The following is a 13,572-nucleotide window of genomic DNA, read 5'->3' on the forward strand; positions in this document are numbered from 1 at the left end:
TGGATTTCACATGACTGGGGAAATGGATATGAATCTGATCACAGAAACCTTTAAAATAAAATGGGGCTGTGGATCAGAACCAGTCAGTATCTGGTGTGACCATTTGCCTCATGCAGCGCAACATCTCCTTCGCATATAATTGATCAGGCTGTTGATTATGGCCTATGGAATGTTGTCTTACTCTTCAAAAGCTGCGTGAAGTTGCTGGATATTGGCAGGAACTGGAACACGCTGTCGTACACTTCGATCCAGAGCATTCCACACGTGCTCAATGAGTGACATGTCTGGTGAGTATGTAGGCCGTGGAAGAACTCTGATATGTTCAGTTTCCAGGAATTGTGTACAGATCCTTGCGACAACGGGGCTGCGCATTATCGTGGTGAAACATGAGGTGATGGCGGCGGATAAATGGCATGACAATGGGCCTCAGGATCTCATGGTAGCTGTGCATTCAAATTGCCATCAACAAAATGCAATTGTGTTTGTTGTCCGTACCATAAACCAACCGCCACCATGGAGCCCTCTGTTCACAACATTGACATCTGCAAACCGCTTGCCCGCATGACGCCATCTGCCCGGTACAGTTGAAACCGGGATTTATCTGTGAAGAGCACACTTCTCCAACGTGCAAGTGGCAATCGAAGGTAAGCATTTGTTACAGAAGTCGGTTACGACGCCAAACTGCAGTAGTCCATTAGCTGCTGCAGATGAGCATCCCTGAGACGATTTCTGACAGTTTTTGCAGAGATTCTTTGGTTGCGGAAACCCACAGTTTCATCAGCTGTCTGGGTGGTTGGTCTCAGACGATCCCGCAGGTGAAGAAGCCAGATGTAGAGGTCCTGGGCTGCAGTTAAGAGGCCGGTTGGACGTACTGCCAAATTCTCTAAAATGACATGTTAGAGAAATGAACAATTAATTATCTGGCAACAGCTGTTTGACATTTCAAACACCTGTGAGTAAGTGTAACTAGGGAGGAAGTGTAGTTTGTCGACTGGAGGCACACAGCCGTATGGATCTGACCTTTTACAGTAAGTGTATCTTTTTTATTTGAAATACTATTTTTGCTAATATGAAAGATAAGTTCCATATGTTTCAAAAACCGTATTGCAAGCGATCGTTATTGATCTGTTTTAACATTTAGAAACGTCAGGATTGTAGTTCACATGGACCCACTGTAAGCAGTGCTTAGCTGAGAACCCTTGGGATAAGAATTCTTTCTTAATGCCTTGGGATCTTGAGAGCAACAAGCAGGCTAAATAAAAACCCTCACAGTAGTATATGTAAATAAATTATTGGCTGCAAAGCCCATATAAATGACAGAAGTAGGGGAAAACACGTATTGTGTGACATAAAAATGTTCAGTCTAATAACTAACCTCACAGTAGGCAGTATGGGCTATCATTTCCAGTTGTGAATTACATGTTTGATGTGACCTGGCTTGCGTTATCTCCAATCTTTTTACAGATTTCGACTGATGGCATGAACATGATCAATTATGATCCTCGTCAGTTTTACGCCGAAACAGAAGGTGGCAGCAGTTTTAAATATATGTAATTGTGCCAACTGTCAGGAAGATACAGCGATTTGTAAACATGGCTGTTGAGGGGAACAGCGTGGCCCTACCGCAGTTTCTTAAGAAAATAGAACTGATAAAACAGGGTGCAGAAGCTCGTGTATATCGAGGGTCATTTTTGGGCAAGCCAACCATTGTAAAAGAAAGGTTTCCGAAATTGTATAGACACCCGTTGTTGGATGAAAAACTCACACATCGCAGAACCGTGCAAGAGGTGCGCTCAATACTTCGCTGTCGAAAAGCTGGTGAGTAGCGTTAGCCCAAGATGTAGCTGAGGAAAGCTCAACTCAGTTCTCTTATATCAAGGCGGAGTCGACTATTGATAACTGGTCGCGCGAAATTCATACTTTTATTTAAAAAACGTACCAAATACGTTTTTGGAGACGTAGCGGCCTTGACCAACGCCTCATGTCCACCAGATGTATTGCGTTCCGTCGGAAATCATTCATTGTCAATGGAGCAGTTCGCAACTCTACGTTATGGGGTACTGCAGTGCGTTCTGTATTTTCAACTCGTGCGTTGCTTTACCTTGCTGTGGTACAAACGGAAGTACACAGACTCAACCTTGCTAGCTTTTAGCCAACGATTTCAAAAAAATAACTTACCCAAGAAAGACCTAGACGATAGGATGTCGTGTCAAATGGTAGCATATTAATCATAGTGGGCAAAGCCATGCACGAGTTTGTGAGATCCTATTGGCGCATTCTAGCATTCAGTTGCATATTTCCGTTATGGAATGTCTGAAGTTCATGTGTGCATTAACGTAATTCTATTTTGCACTCCTAAACGTAATTTTTTGAAAACTTTCGCAAAGGGTAAAGTCTTGGAGATTGTAGTTTTGGAAACATAACTGTATCGACATCAAATGTTTAATAATTTAGAAAATGTGTCTGCCAACATCCATCTCGTTCCTTCTCCCACTGCCTGCCACTAAGCTTTCTCTCATCACCTTATTTTGTAGTGAGTGGAAATGCCAAGTGGATGCTTCACATTTAGCCTATACAGTGCATTTGGAAAGTATTCAGACACCTTACCTTTTTCAACATTTTGTTACATTACAGCCTTATTCTAAAAAAAAAAATTAAAATTCCCCCTCAAATCTACACACAATACCCCATAATGACAAAGCAAAAACAGGTTTTCATAAATGTTTGCACATTTATGAAAAATATTTACCTAAGTATTCAGACCCTTTGTTATGAGACTTGAAATTGAGCTCAGAGTGGCCTGGAGGAACTAATTTCATAATCTGTCAACTTTATTTTCAGGCACTTTCACAGATAAACATTTAGCCTATGCACTAATATTTAGCTAATGAAAGAACTAACTTAACTTCTTACTTCAGTTACACATCACTATTCTCTCCCAGCTGTTTCCGTGCGCAATAGTCTATAGGTCTATGCACGCCTCTCCGCAGTAGGCAATTCCTCACCTCATGACATCCCAGCAAAAGCTATAGAACATTTATTTTTCTACTAGACCCAATAGTTTATTCGGGGAGAGAAGCAGGCTTGCTCTTGCTAATTGCTGAATGTAAAACAGGCCTACAGCATAGGCCAAATTAACTGTTGTATGCAGTCCGCACTGCCATGAATGATTCAACTGAAAATCAGAGGGAGCAATCTTTGGACAAGAGGTAGTGAGTGACTACAGGGGTTCTATGCAATCATTTTTAATCTTGAAATATATGTTAGTTACAGAGCTGCTTCTCACTGCACAGGTGTCCAGAACTGGACAGCTGTCAAATCTTTCCAATACAGGATGTTGATGATTGCTAGGCCTATACTGTTCTAGCGCAGATCATATACTATATATACAAAAAATGTGGACACCCCTTTTTAAATGAGTGGATTCGGCTAATTCAGCCACACCCGTTGCTGACAAGTCTATAAAATTGCTCACACCGCCATGCAATCTCTATAGACAAACATTGGCAGTAGAATGGCCTTACTGAAGAACTCAGAGACTTTCAACGTGGCACCGTCATAGGATGCCACCTTTGCAACAAGTCAGTTCGTCAAATTTCTGCCCTGCTTGAGCTGCCCGGATCAACTGTAAGTGCTGTTATTGTGAAGTGGAAACGTCTAGGAGCGACAACTGCTCAGCCACGAACTGGTAGGCCACACAAGCTCACAGAACGGGACCGCCGAGTGCTGAAGCGCGTAGAGCGTAAAAATCATCTTCTGTTCCAACACTCACTAGCATTTCGCTACACTCGCATTATCTGCTAACCACACACAAGCCTAAGATCACCATGTGCAATACCAAGCGTTGGATGGAGTGGTGTAAAGCTCACCGCCATTTGACTCTGGAGCAGTGGAAACACGTTCTCTGGAGTTGTGAATCGTGCTTGACCATCTGGCAGTCCGACTGACGAATCCGGGTTTGGTGGATGCCAGGAGAACGCTACCTGCTTGAATGCATATTGCCAACTGTAAAGTTTGGTGGAGAAGGAATAATGGTCTGGGGCTGTTTTTCATGGGTCGAGCTAGGCCCCCTTCCAGTGAGGGGGAATCTTAACTCTACAGCATACAATGACATTCTAGACGATTCTGTGCTTGCAACAGTTTGGAAAGGGCCTTTCCTGTTTTAGCATGACAATGGCCCTATGCACAATGCGAGGTCCATACAGAAATGGTTTGTTGGTATTCGGTGTGGAAAAACTTGACTGGCCTGCATAGAGCCCTGACCTCTACCCCATTTAACATCTTTGGGATGACTTAGAACACCGACTCTGAGCCAGGCCTAATCGCCCAACAACAATGCCTGACCTCACTAATGCTCTTGTGGCTGAATGGAATTCCCAGCAGCAATGTTCCAACATCTTGTAGAAAGCCTTCCCAGAAGAGTGGAGGCTGTTATAGCAGCAAAGGTGGGACCAACTCCATATTAATGCCCATGATTTAGGAAAGAGATGTTTGAGCACGTGTCCACATACTTTTGGTCATGTAGTGTACATATCAGATAAGATACAAGCCTGTATATCCCTGATCTGTATTAGTGTCTAATTATACCCACCCTTCTCTCTCATCCCCACCAATATATCTCTATCACTCTCTCTCTCTCTTCAGGCATATCTGCACCAGTCGTCTACTTTGTAGACTACACCTCCCACTGCATCTTCCTCGAAGACATCGTCGGCTCCATCACCGTACGAGACCACATCGCCTCCACACAGCTCTCCTCTGCCCAGAAACTCCCAGAGGAACGCCTGGACCAGCTCGCTAAGAAGATGGGTCAGATTCTGGCCAAAATGCACGATGAGGACGTTATCCATGGAGACTTGACCACTTCCAACATGCTGTTGAAGGCGGGCACTGAGAGAGGAGAGACGGAGCTGGTCCTCATTGACTTTGGCCTGAGCTACATATCGGCGCTGCCCGAGGACAAGGGAGTGGATATGTACGTGCTGGAGAAAGCTTTCCTCAGCACCCACCCCAACACTGAGGCTCTGTTCGAGAAGCTGCTGAAGGCCTACGCAGCCTCATCCAAGAAGTCCCACGCTGTCATCAAAAAGCTTGACGAAGTTCGGTTGAGAGGGCGAAAGAGGTCGATGGTCGGCTGAGGGGGAGAAAGAGGTCGGCTGAGGGGGAGAAAGAGGTCGGCTGAGGGGGAGAAAGAGGTCGGTTGAGGGGGAGAAAGAGGTCGGTTGAGGGGGAGAAAGAGGTCGATTGAGGGGGAGAAAGAGGTCGGTTGAGGGGGAGAAAGAGGTCGGTTGAGGGGGAGAAAGAGGTCGGTTGAGGGGGAGAAAGAGGTCGGTTGAGGGGGACAAAGAGGTCGGTTGAGGGGGACAAAGAGGTCGGTTGAGGGGGAGAAAGAGGTCGGTTGAGGGGGAGAAAGAGGTCGGTTGAGGGGGAGAAAGAGGTCGGTTGAGGGGGAGAAAGAGGTCGGTTGAGGGGAGAAAGAGGTCGGTTGAGGGGGCGAAAGGGGTCGGTGGTCGGTTGAGAGGGAGAAAGAGGTCGGTTGAGAGGGAGAAAGAGGCCGTGGGTCGGTTGAGAATAGAAAGGTCGACGGTCGGTTAAAGGGAACCTACGAGATAATCTGTGCATATGCATTTATAATGACATGCCCTGTTTGGCACTGATTTGTTAAGTTCTATTTGATATTTGTATAGAAGCATAGAGACTGTCAGTGCCACAATTTTATGTTACTAGAAATATTTGTTTTTGAAATAAAAGACTGCTCGCTTTATTGGTTTGTGTTCTTTCAGTTTAGTTTAGTATGCTGAGAATCTAGAATGTGGTTCCTCAGTCAGCCCCACACAAGTATGCAGGCAATGATTTCTCAATACTATTTCTATTGCGCCTTTCTGACACCCACAATCACAATATCCACTGTTACGTAACGAAGTCCATATTTGGTAACTTATGAGCTTTCCTGTGACTCAATTGGAGCATGGGAACGCACTTGACTGAGATCTGTGTCAAAGTTTACTTTCAGAATTGCTCTCCAGTCTCAATGCACAAAAAAAAGTGATTACCAATGAAAAGTAGCTGGGATATTAAAAATGTCACTACGATTTTGCTCATTATTTTGCATTGTAAAGGTAAGAGGAAAAACTGGCCAGTGTTTTGACTGTCTTTGTATTCTAACTACAGGTTTCTTAGGAGTAGTGGGACAAAGGTCAAAGTCAGTCCTAGTAGAGAGCAATAGTATTTGCCTTGGCTACGAAACAAGTTCTTAGACATTTGTTCACGTCTAATCTTTAACGTTGCATTACTACATTTATGGGAAGATATCTTACAGTAGCTGTTTCTGCTATGCATGTTTTTTATGTAACAGAGAATAGGCTGTTTCATGTCCGGCCGTGATTGGGAGTCCCATAGGGCGGCGCACAATTGGCCCAGCGTCGTCCGGGGTAGTAAATAAGAATTTGTTCTTAACTGACTTGCCTAGTTAAATAAATACATAAAATAAAAAATGACAGTTTTAATTATGGGGCAGTGGTCGAACCCCCAAGCTGCCTGTGGGGAAATCTGCAAGGAGTGATCTGGTTGTTGGCTCTTATATCCCTGTATACTACCGACCCCTTGAGCAAGGCACTTTACCCATAAGTGCTCCCAGGGGCGCTGCTCCCAATGTGTCCGGTTGGGTACGGTGACAGCAAAAAAAATGTAAGCATATCTGTGAAAATTGACCAAAAACATATTGTATCCTATGATCGTGAGTCAGGGTGATATCATAAAATACCTGCCAGTTACATGCTGCAGTCTCATGTGAACATTTTTAATATTCAAATACTGCAGCAAGGCACTCAACCCCAAACTCTCATGACTGGCATAAAAAGATATTACCCAAACTGGTTTGTGTTTTGGACTGTAGGTGCAAAGGCCCAGTCTACAAAGAAGATCGCCATCTTAGCTGGCACGGATGTTACCTTAAACTGCTCTTTCAAGAAGCCTGAACATGTACCGCTGAAGAAAATCACGGTTGAGTGGGGGATGATGGTGGATAAAGAGACCATAAAGCACCTAGTGTATACGTTCCAGAACGAGAGTGCCAAGGTGCATCGTGAAGGGTCTCGAGTCGACCAAACGGGGTTGCTTCAGGGCAATGCATCCCTTCGTTTGTTCAACATGACCGTGGCTGATGAGGGACTCTACCGCTGCAGAGTGATCATCACTCCCAACACATACAAAGTTTCCTCACAGCTGGAAGTATCAGGTGCTGTCTGACATTCTGTTTGCCCCTTTTGTACATTTTATCACCAGAACATTTTAGCCCAGCAGAAAATGAAGCAATGATAGGCAGTGGAGGCTGTTGAAAAGAGACCGGCTCATAGTAATGAGTGGAATGGAATGTGTTTGTTACTGTTCCAGTCATTACAATTTCCAGTCCTCCAATTTTACTGACACCATCCTCAACTGATGCTATAATCGTATTTGTTATTGCTGTGAAAGTAAGTGGAATTGTTGAGAATAGGCCTCCAGTAGTATCCTAATGGATGTATCTTATTACTTACATAATGACATGGCTTTACCTTACACACATAGGCCTAGTTCACAACTTCACACACTGTGTGTACAATGTATTTAATTGTGTGTGAACTAGGCCACAGTGAGAGAAATAAATTCACACTCTTTACTCCATCTTTTCCCTACAGCCAGACCCTCAGTGTCCCTCCCAGAGACCACCATGGTGATGGAGGGGGAGGAACGGACATTGATGTGTGACATAACAGGATTCTACCCAGAGAATCTGGCTGTGACCTGGCTGATCCAAAATGGCTCCCGGGTGGCCCGCGGGAGCATGGCTCGCGGGGCCATCTCGCGTGATGTGTGCACTGGAATGGCTGTGCCCAATCCAGACGGCACCTACAGTGTCAGCAGTCACATCACTGTCCAGGCTTCAGCCGTAGGGAGCGGAGGAGCCATGTACATCTGTCACATTGAACATAGGTCCTACCCTGATGGAAAATACAGCAAAAGCATCTTGTTGACCGTGCAAGGTGGGAAGCCAACACACCACTCTATCAGCTTTATATTGGGATTCATTACAAATTATACTGGATTGTCCCCATGGGGAAATGTAGCTTGCAGCTCTGAGCATAAATGAAAATATTTCATTAAGCATACAAAAGACATAAAAACAAATACATATAAATTAAAAAAATGCAATTGGGTGTTTTAATAAGGATTCAACTGAACACTACTATACACATAGTGTATTTCAATGGACTGAAAATCAATTTCAGTGTATTTCTAGTGTATTTTAACATGTACTTCTAACTCCTCTCTCATCAGATCCAGGGTTTAATGCTGTAACGCTGATGGTAGTTACTAGTCTTGTTAGTGTTCTTCTGGTCTTCTCTGTCATCGGTGGTGCAATGGTCTTCTACAGGTATTTTTACACAGGTACGTTTACATCCAAGAAGTGATTATTAGATTCAGGTGTGTTCTGTTGTGCTGGAACAAAAGCCTGCACACCTTGTAGAATGGTGACTACTGATGTAGCATGGTGACTACTGATGTAGCATGGTGACTATCGACGTAGCATGGTAACTACTGACAGCATGGTGAATACTGATGTAGCATGGTGACCACCGATGTAGCATTGTGACTACTGACAGCATGGTGACTACCGATGTAGCATTGTGACTACTGACAGCATGGTGACTACTGACGTAGCATTGTGACTACTGATGTAGCATGGTGATGACTGACATCATGGTGAATACTGATGTAGCATGGTGACTACTGACAGCATGGTGACTACTGACAGCATGGTGAATACTGATGTAGCATGGTGACCACCGATGTAGCATTGTGACTACTGACAGCATGGTGACTACCGATGTAGCATTGTGACTACTGACAGCATGGCGACTACTGACGTAGCATTGTGACTACTGATGTAGCATGGTGATGACTGACAGCATGGTGAATACTGATGTAGCATGGTGACTACTGACAGCATGGTGACTACTGACAGCATGGTGAATACTGATGTAGCATGGTGAATACTGATGTAGCATTGTGACGACTGACAGCATGGTGAATACTGATGTAGCATGGTGACTACCGATGTAGCATGGTGACTACCGATGTAGCATGGTGAATACTGATGTAGCATGGTGACTACTGACAGCATGGTGAATACTGATGTAGCATGGTGACTACTGACAGCATGGTGAATACTGATGTAGCATGGTGAATACTGATGTAGCATGGTGACTACTGACAGCATGGTGACTACTGATGTAGCATGGTGACTACCGATGTAGCATGGTGAATACTGATGTAGCATGGTAACTACTGATGTAGCATGGTGACTACTGACAGCATGGTGACTACTGATGTAGCATGGTGACTACTGCCAGCATGGTGACTACTGATGTAGCATGGTGACTACTGACAGCATGGTGACTACTGATGTAGCATGGTCAATACTGATGTAGGATGGTGAATAATGATGTAGCATGGTGAATACTGATGTAGGATGGTGAATACTGATGTAGCATGGTAACTACTGATGTAGCATGGTAACTACTGATGTAGCATGGTGACTACCGATGTAGCATGGTGAATAATGATGTAGCATGGTGAATACTGATGTAGCACGGTGACTACCGACGTAGCATGGTCAATACTGATGTAGCATGGTGACTACTGACAGCATGGTGACTCCTGACAGCATGGTGAATACTGACGTAGCATGGTGACTATTGATGTAGCATGGTGACTACTGACGTAGCATTGTGACTCCTGACAGCATGGTGAATACTGATGTAGCATGGTGACTACTGATGTAGCATGGTGACTACCGACGCATCACAGTGACTACCGACGTAGCATGATCATTGTCATAATATTTGTGTATTTTTCCTCAGTTCCTCCCAGCATCTCTGACATCATCAAACCCACCATCGTTTATGCCATGAAGCCGACCAACTTAAAATGCACCATTAAAAGAGTACGACTGAGAGAGCTCAAAGTGAAATGGTACAAGATAACAGCCAATAGCGACTGTAACGCAGCTTCCAATAGCCAATCAAAGGCACTGTTGAGCCACAAGGACCTGAGTGACCAGGCTAACATCCACTCTGAGAGCACGCACCACGTGTCCACCCTGTCCGTCTGTCTGTCAGTTAGGGAGGACCAGGCTAAGTACCTGTGTGTTGTGCTGTATAGAGGCAGGAAGATCACCAGAGAGACCACTGTGAGTGTAAAAGGTAATGTAATAATGTCATGTAATAACGTAATGTAACCAGTACGTCATGCTGAACTGTTCTGTGTTCAAAGTCAGGTAGTAAGTAGTACAAGCTTGAAGTGGGTCTTGAGAGCAATAAAAATGAGTGGACATATTAACATTATATATAATATTTTATATACACTGTCATTCATAAAACACAACCAAAAAAGTCCATCCAACTGAATCTGTACCAATATCTAGAAATGTGCCACTTTTGACTTAACACACCCTTTTCATTTTCCCCAGTGACTCCATCGCTCTTTCACATCTCCAGCATGCCTCAGATCCCAGAGGTGAAGAGGTTGCTGGTGCTCTGCTGTCGGGTCGAGAGGTTCTACCCGGACGACCTCCATCTCGAGTGGTCGAGAAATGACGGGGAGCAGGTGAGGACAGCCACTAACTATGGACCGTTCTCTGACCACGAGCGGATGTACAGCATGTGGAGTAAGATCGAACTGACAATAGCTCAGGAAGACGACAAGGCGGTCTACACATGCCGCTTGTATCACTCCAGTTTCCCCGGGCCAGGATACAAAGACGTTCTCTATCATATTAACACACAAGGTAACTAATCAAAGACATGCTGTTCTTTTTAGCACAGGGGTCACAAACTCTTTTTTTTCAAACTGGGTGGGGCCTCTAACTCTATTTTAGTTACGTTTCTACATTTATCTCACAAATGTATTCAGACAATCAAAGCTAGGCTATATGGTGGTAATTGTCATAATGTGTAGATGAAATATGAGTTAGAGGGCAAGTTTACATCCTGGAAATTGAATCCTATTTGTTGGTTGTCCTAATTTTGCTCAGAAGGCATCAACAGATATAACTGATGGAGCTGTTATTCAAGATAGTCTTCCTCTGATAAGTTGATAGTGTCTTCTTTTGCGCAAACGTGATGTGTGTCATCAGTTATGTTCATTTGGGCTTATCATAGCAAAACTATTTTTGCAACTGAAAATGATCATTTCTTTTCAGACAAGTCCAAGTACTCCCTCCCTGTTTCAGGCAATTTATTCCATTTGATGCCTACTGTAATGAATAGGACCCATGTGTCTTCTTCACCAGGTACTCCTCCAAGCGTGATGTTCATCAAGTGTGAGCCACTACTCCCTCTGCCGGATGAGGAGTGCACGCTCAACCTCTGTGTCAAAGACTTCTGTCCTGAACAAGTGTCTGTCACATGGTTTAAGGACGGACAGACGGTCCCCAACAGCCAGTTCTTCAACTCCCCACCCAGCCTCAACATCAATGGCCTCTACTCTATGTGGAGCTTCCTCAAACTGAGCCCCACCTCGGAGGACTACGGCTCAGAGATCAGGTGCCGGGTGGTCCACAGTGCCCAGAAGGAACCGGAGGAGAGGGTGTTCACACATCAGATCTCATAGTCACCTAGTCAAGGGAAGTCAGACCTTTGATCAAATACTGTGTTTGCACTTTTGGGACTTTTCTATTGGTTCCATTACAACAGGAAAGCTCAATAAAGGACGGCTCAAGTATTTGAAATGATTTCAAGTAGTATTTGAACCCAGGTCTGGGATGTATATAAGGATATTACCGCCAAATATTATATTACCGCCAGTATACCTAAGGTTATTTTTGTAAATTAATTTGATGCATTTATACTTGTTTTGTTAATTCTGTTCACTTTATCTTCTGATAGAATGTAAATATTGAACTGAAAAAGGTGCTTGCCCTGAACTGTCATAGCATACTAGATATGCTCATGAAATGTGGGGCCTAAACTAGGAAAAGTGTCAGTACTACACCTTTTATATTGAGGTAAGGTAATCTAACAAACACAGGTTCGTAACTTACATCCTGCATACGGTATGAAAATGGCAGATTGATCACTATAAACACTTCAATTGGGGCGGCAGGTAGCTTAGTGGTTAGAGCATTGGGTCAGTAACCGAAAGGGTGTTAATCGAATCACTGAGCTGACAAGGTAAAACATCTGTCTTTCTGCCCCTGAACAAGGCAGTTAACCCACTGTTCCTAGGCCATCATTGTAAATAAGAATTAGTTCTTAACTGACTTGCCTAGTTAAATAAAGGTTAAATATGATTATTATTATTTTAATAATAATAAAAATATTTTTAATAATACATTTTTTAATAGTAACATACATTAAGTCAGAGCTCTGGGTCTTCAGTTTATGTATTAGGGACAGACAAATTAAACCATCAATCAGTACCTAGATGGGTTTTAAAATGGTTTAAAAAAAGACAAGAACTAATCAAAACCAACTGCCAAAGCAGCAGCTACTCTTCCTGGGGTCCAGCAAAATTAATGCAGTTTATACCATTTTAAAAACTTTACAATACATTCATAATTTTCACAACACACTGTGTGCCCTCAGGCCCCTTCTCCACCACTAAACTATGTGCATGTATAGTGCGTATGTTATCGTATGTGTTTGTGCCAATGTTTGTGTTGCTTCACAGACCCAGCTGTTCCATAAGGTGTTTTTTTATCTGTTTTTAAAATCTAATTTTACTGCTTTACATCTATTGATGTGGAATAGAGTTCCATGTAGTCATGGCTCTAAAAGTCTGTCCTGGACTTGGACTGTGAAGAGACCTCGTGGCATGTCTTGTGGGGTATGCATGGGTGTCCGAGATGTGTGCCAGTAGTTTAGACAGACAGCTCAGTGAAGTGGTTTCCTTAATTTACTTAAACAGTTTTTTCACTTTCTGTGTGTAACATTAATACCCACAGACATGACTGCTCAAGGCTAGGGTTGCAAAACGACCAGTAATTTATGTAATTAAACAGGTAATTTATACTTGAATGACTTAAAAAAAAAAAAATCATTTAAAATTTGTCTTAATCGGGCCTCCTGGGTGGCGCAGTGGTCTAGGGCAGTGCTAGCTGTGCCACCAGAGACTCTGGGTTTGAGCCCAGGCTCTGTCGAAGCCGGCCGTGACCGGGAGGTCCATGGGGCAACGCACAATTGGCCTAGTGTCGTCTGGGTTAGGGAGGGTTTGGCCGGCAGGGATATCCTTGTCTCATCGCGCACTAGCGACTCCTGTGGCGGGCCGGGCGCAGTGCACGCTGACCAGGTCGCTAGGTGTACGGTGTTTCCTCCGACACATTGGTGCGGCTGGCTTCCGGGTTGGATGCGCGCTGTGTTAAGAAGCAGTGCGGCTTGGTTGGGTTGTGTTTCGGAGGACGCATGACTCTCGACCTTGGCTCTCCCGAGCCTGCACGGGAGTTGTAGCGATGAGACAAGACAGTAACTACTAACAATTGGATACCACGAAAAAGGGGGTTAAAAAATACATTTAAAAAATTGTCTTAATCTT

At 44.0% G+C, this 13,572-nt stretch overlaps 1 protein-coding gene and 1 gene segment (V, D, J or C); both read left to right on the forward strand.

Annotated features, from left to right (window-relative positions):
* The first annotated feature begins 1,576 nt into the window (after positions 1 to 1,576).
* Positions 1,577 to 5,764, forward strand: LOC139413835 (EKC/KEOPS complex subunit TP53RK-like). The gene is made up of 2 exons (XM_071161628.1): positions 1,577 to 1,818; positions 4,645 to 5,764. Exons 1-2 carry the CDS (start codon positions 1,593 to 1,595, stop codon positions 5,136 to 5,138), a joined length of 720 nt encoding a protein of 239 aa, XP_071017729.1. The 5' UTR covers positions 1,577 to 1,592; the 3' UTR covers positions 5,139 to 5,764.
* Positions 5,765 to 5,960: 196 nt separating this feature from the next.
* On the forward strand, positions 5,961 to 11,770 carry LOC139414451 (immunoglobulin heavy constant epsilon-like). The segment is given in 7 exon segments: positions 5,961 to 6,119; positions 6,896 to 7,237; positions 7,677 to 8,021; positions 8,317 to 8,427; positions 9,903 to 10,244; positions 10,511 to 10,828; positions 11,333 to 11,770. Coding segments are annotated over 7 exon segments (1,842 nt in total).
* Positions 11,771 to 13,572: the final 1,802 nt, after the last annotated feature.

This window comes from Oncorhynchus clarkii, chromosome 7 (assembly GCF_045791955.1).
Source record: "Oncorhynchus clarkii lewisi isolate Uvic-CL-2024 chromosome 7, UVic_Ocla_1.0, whole genome shotgun sequence".
Classification (NCBI taxonomy): domain Eukaryota; kingdom Metazoa; phylum Chordata; class Actinopteri; order Salmoniformes; family Salmonidae; genus Oncorhynchus; species Oncorhynchus clarkii.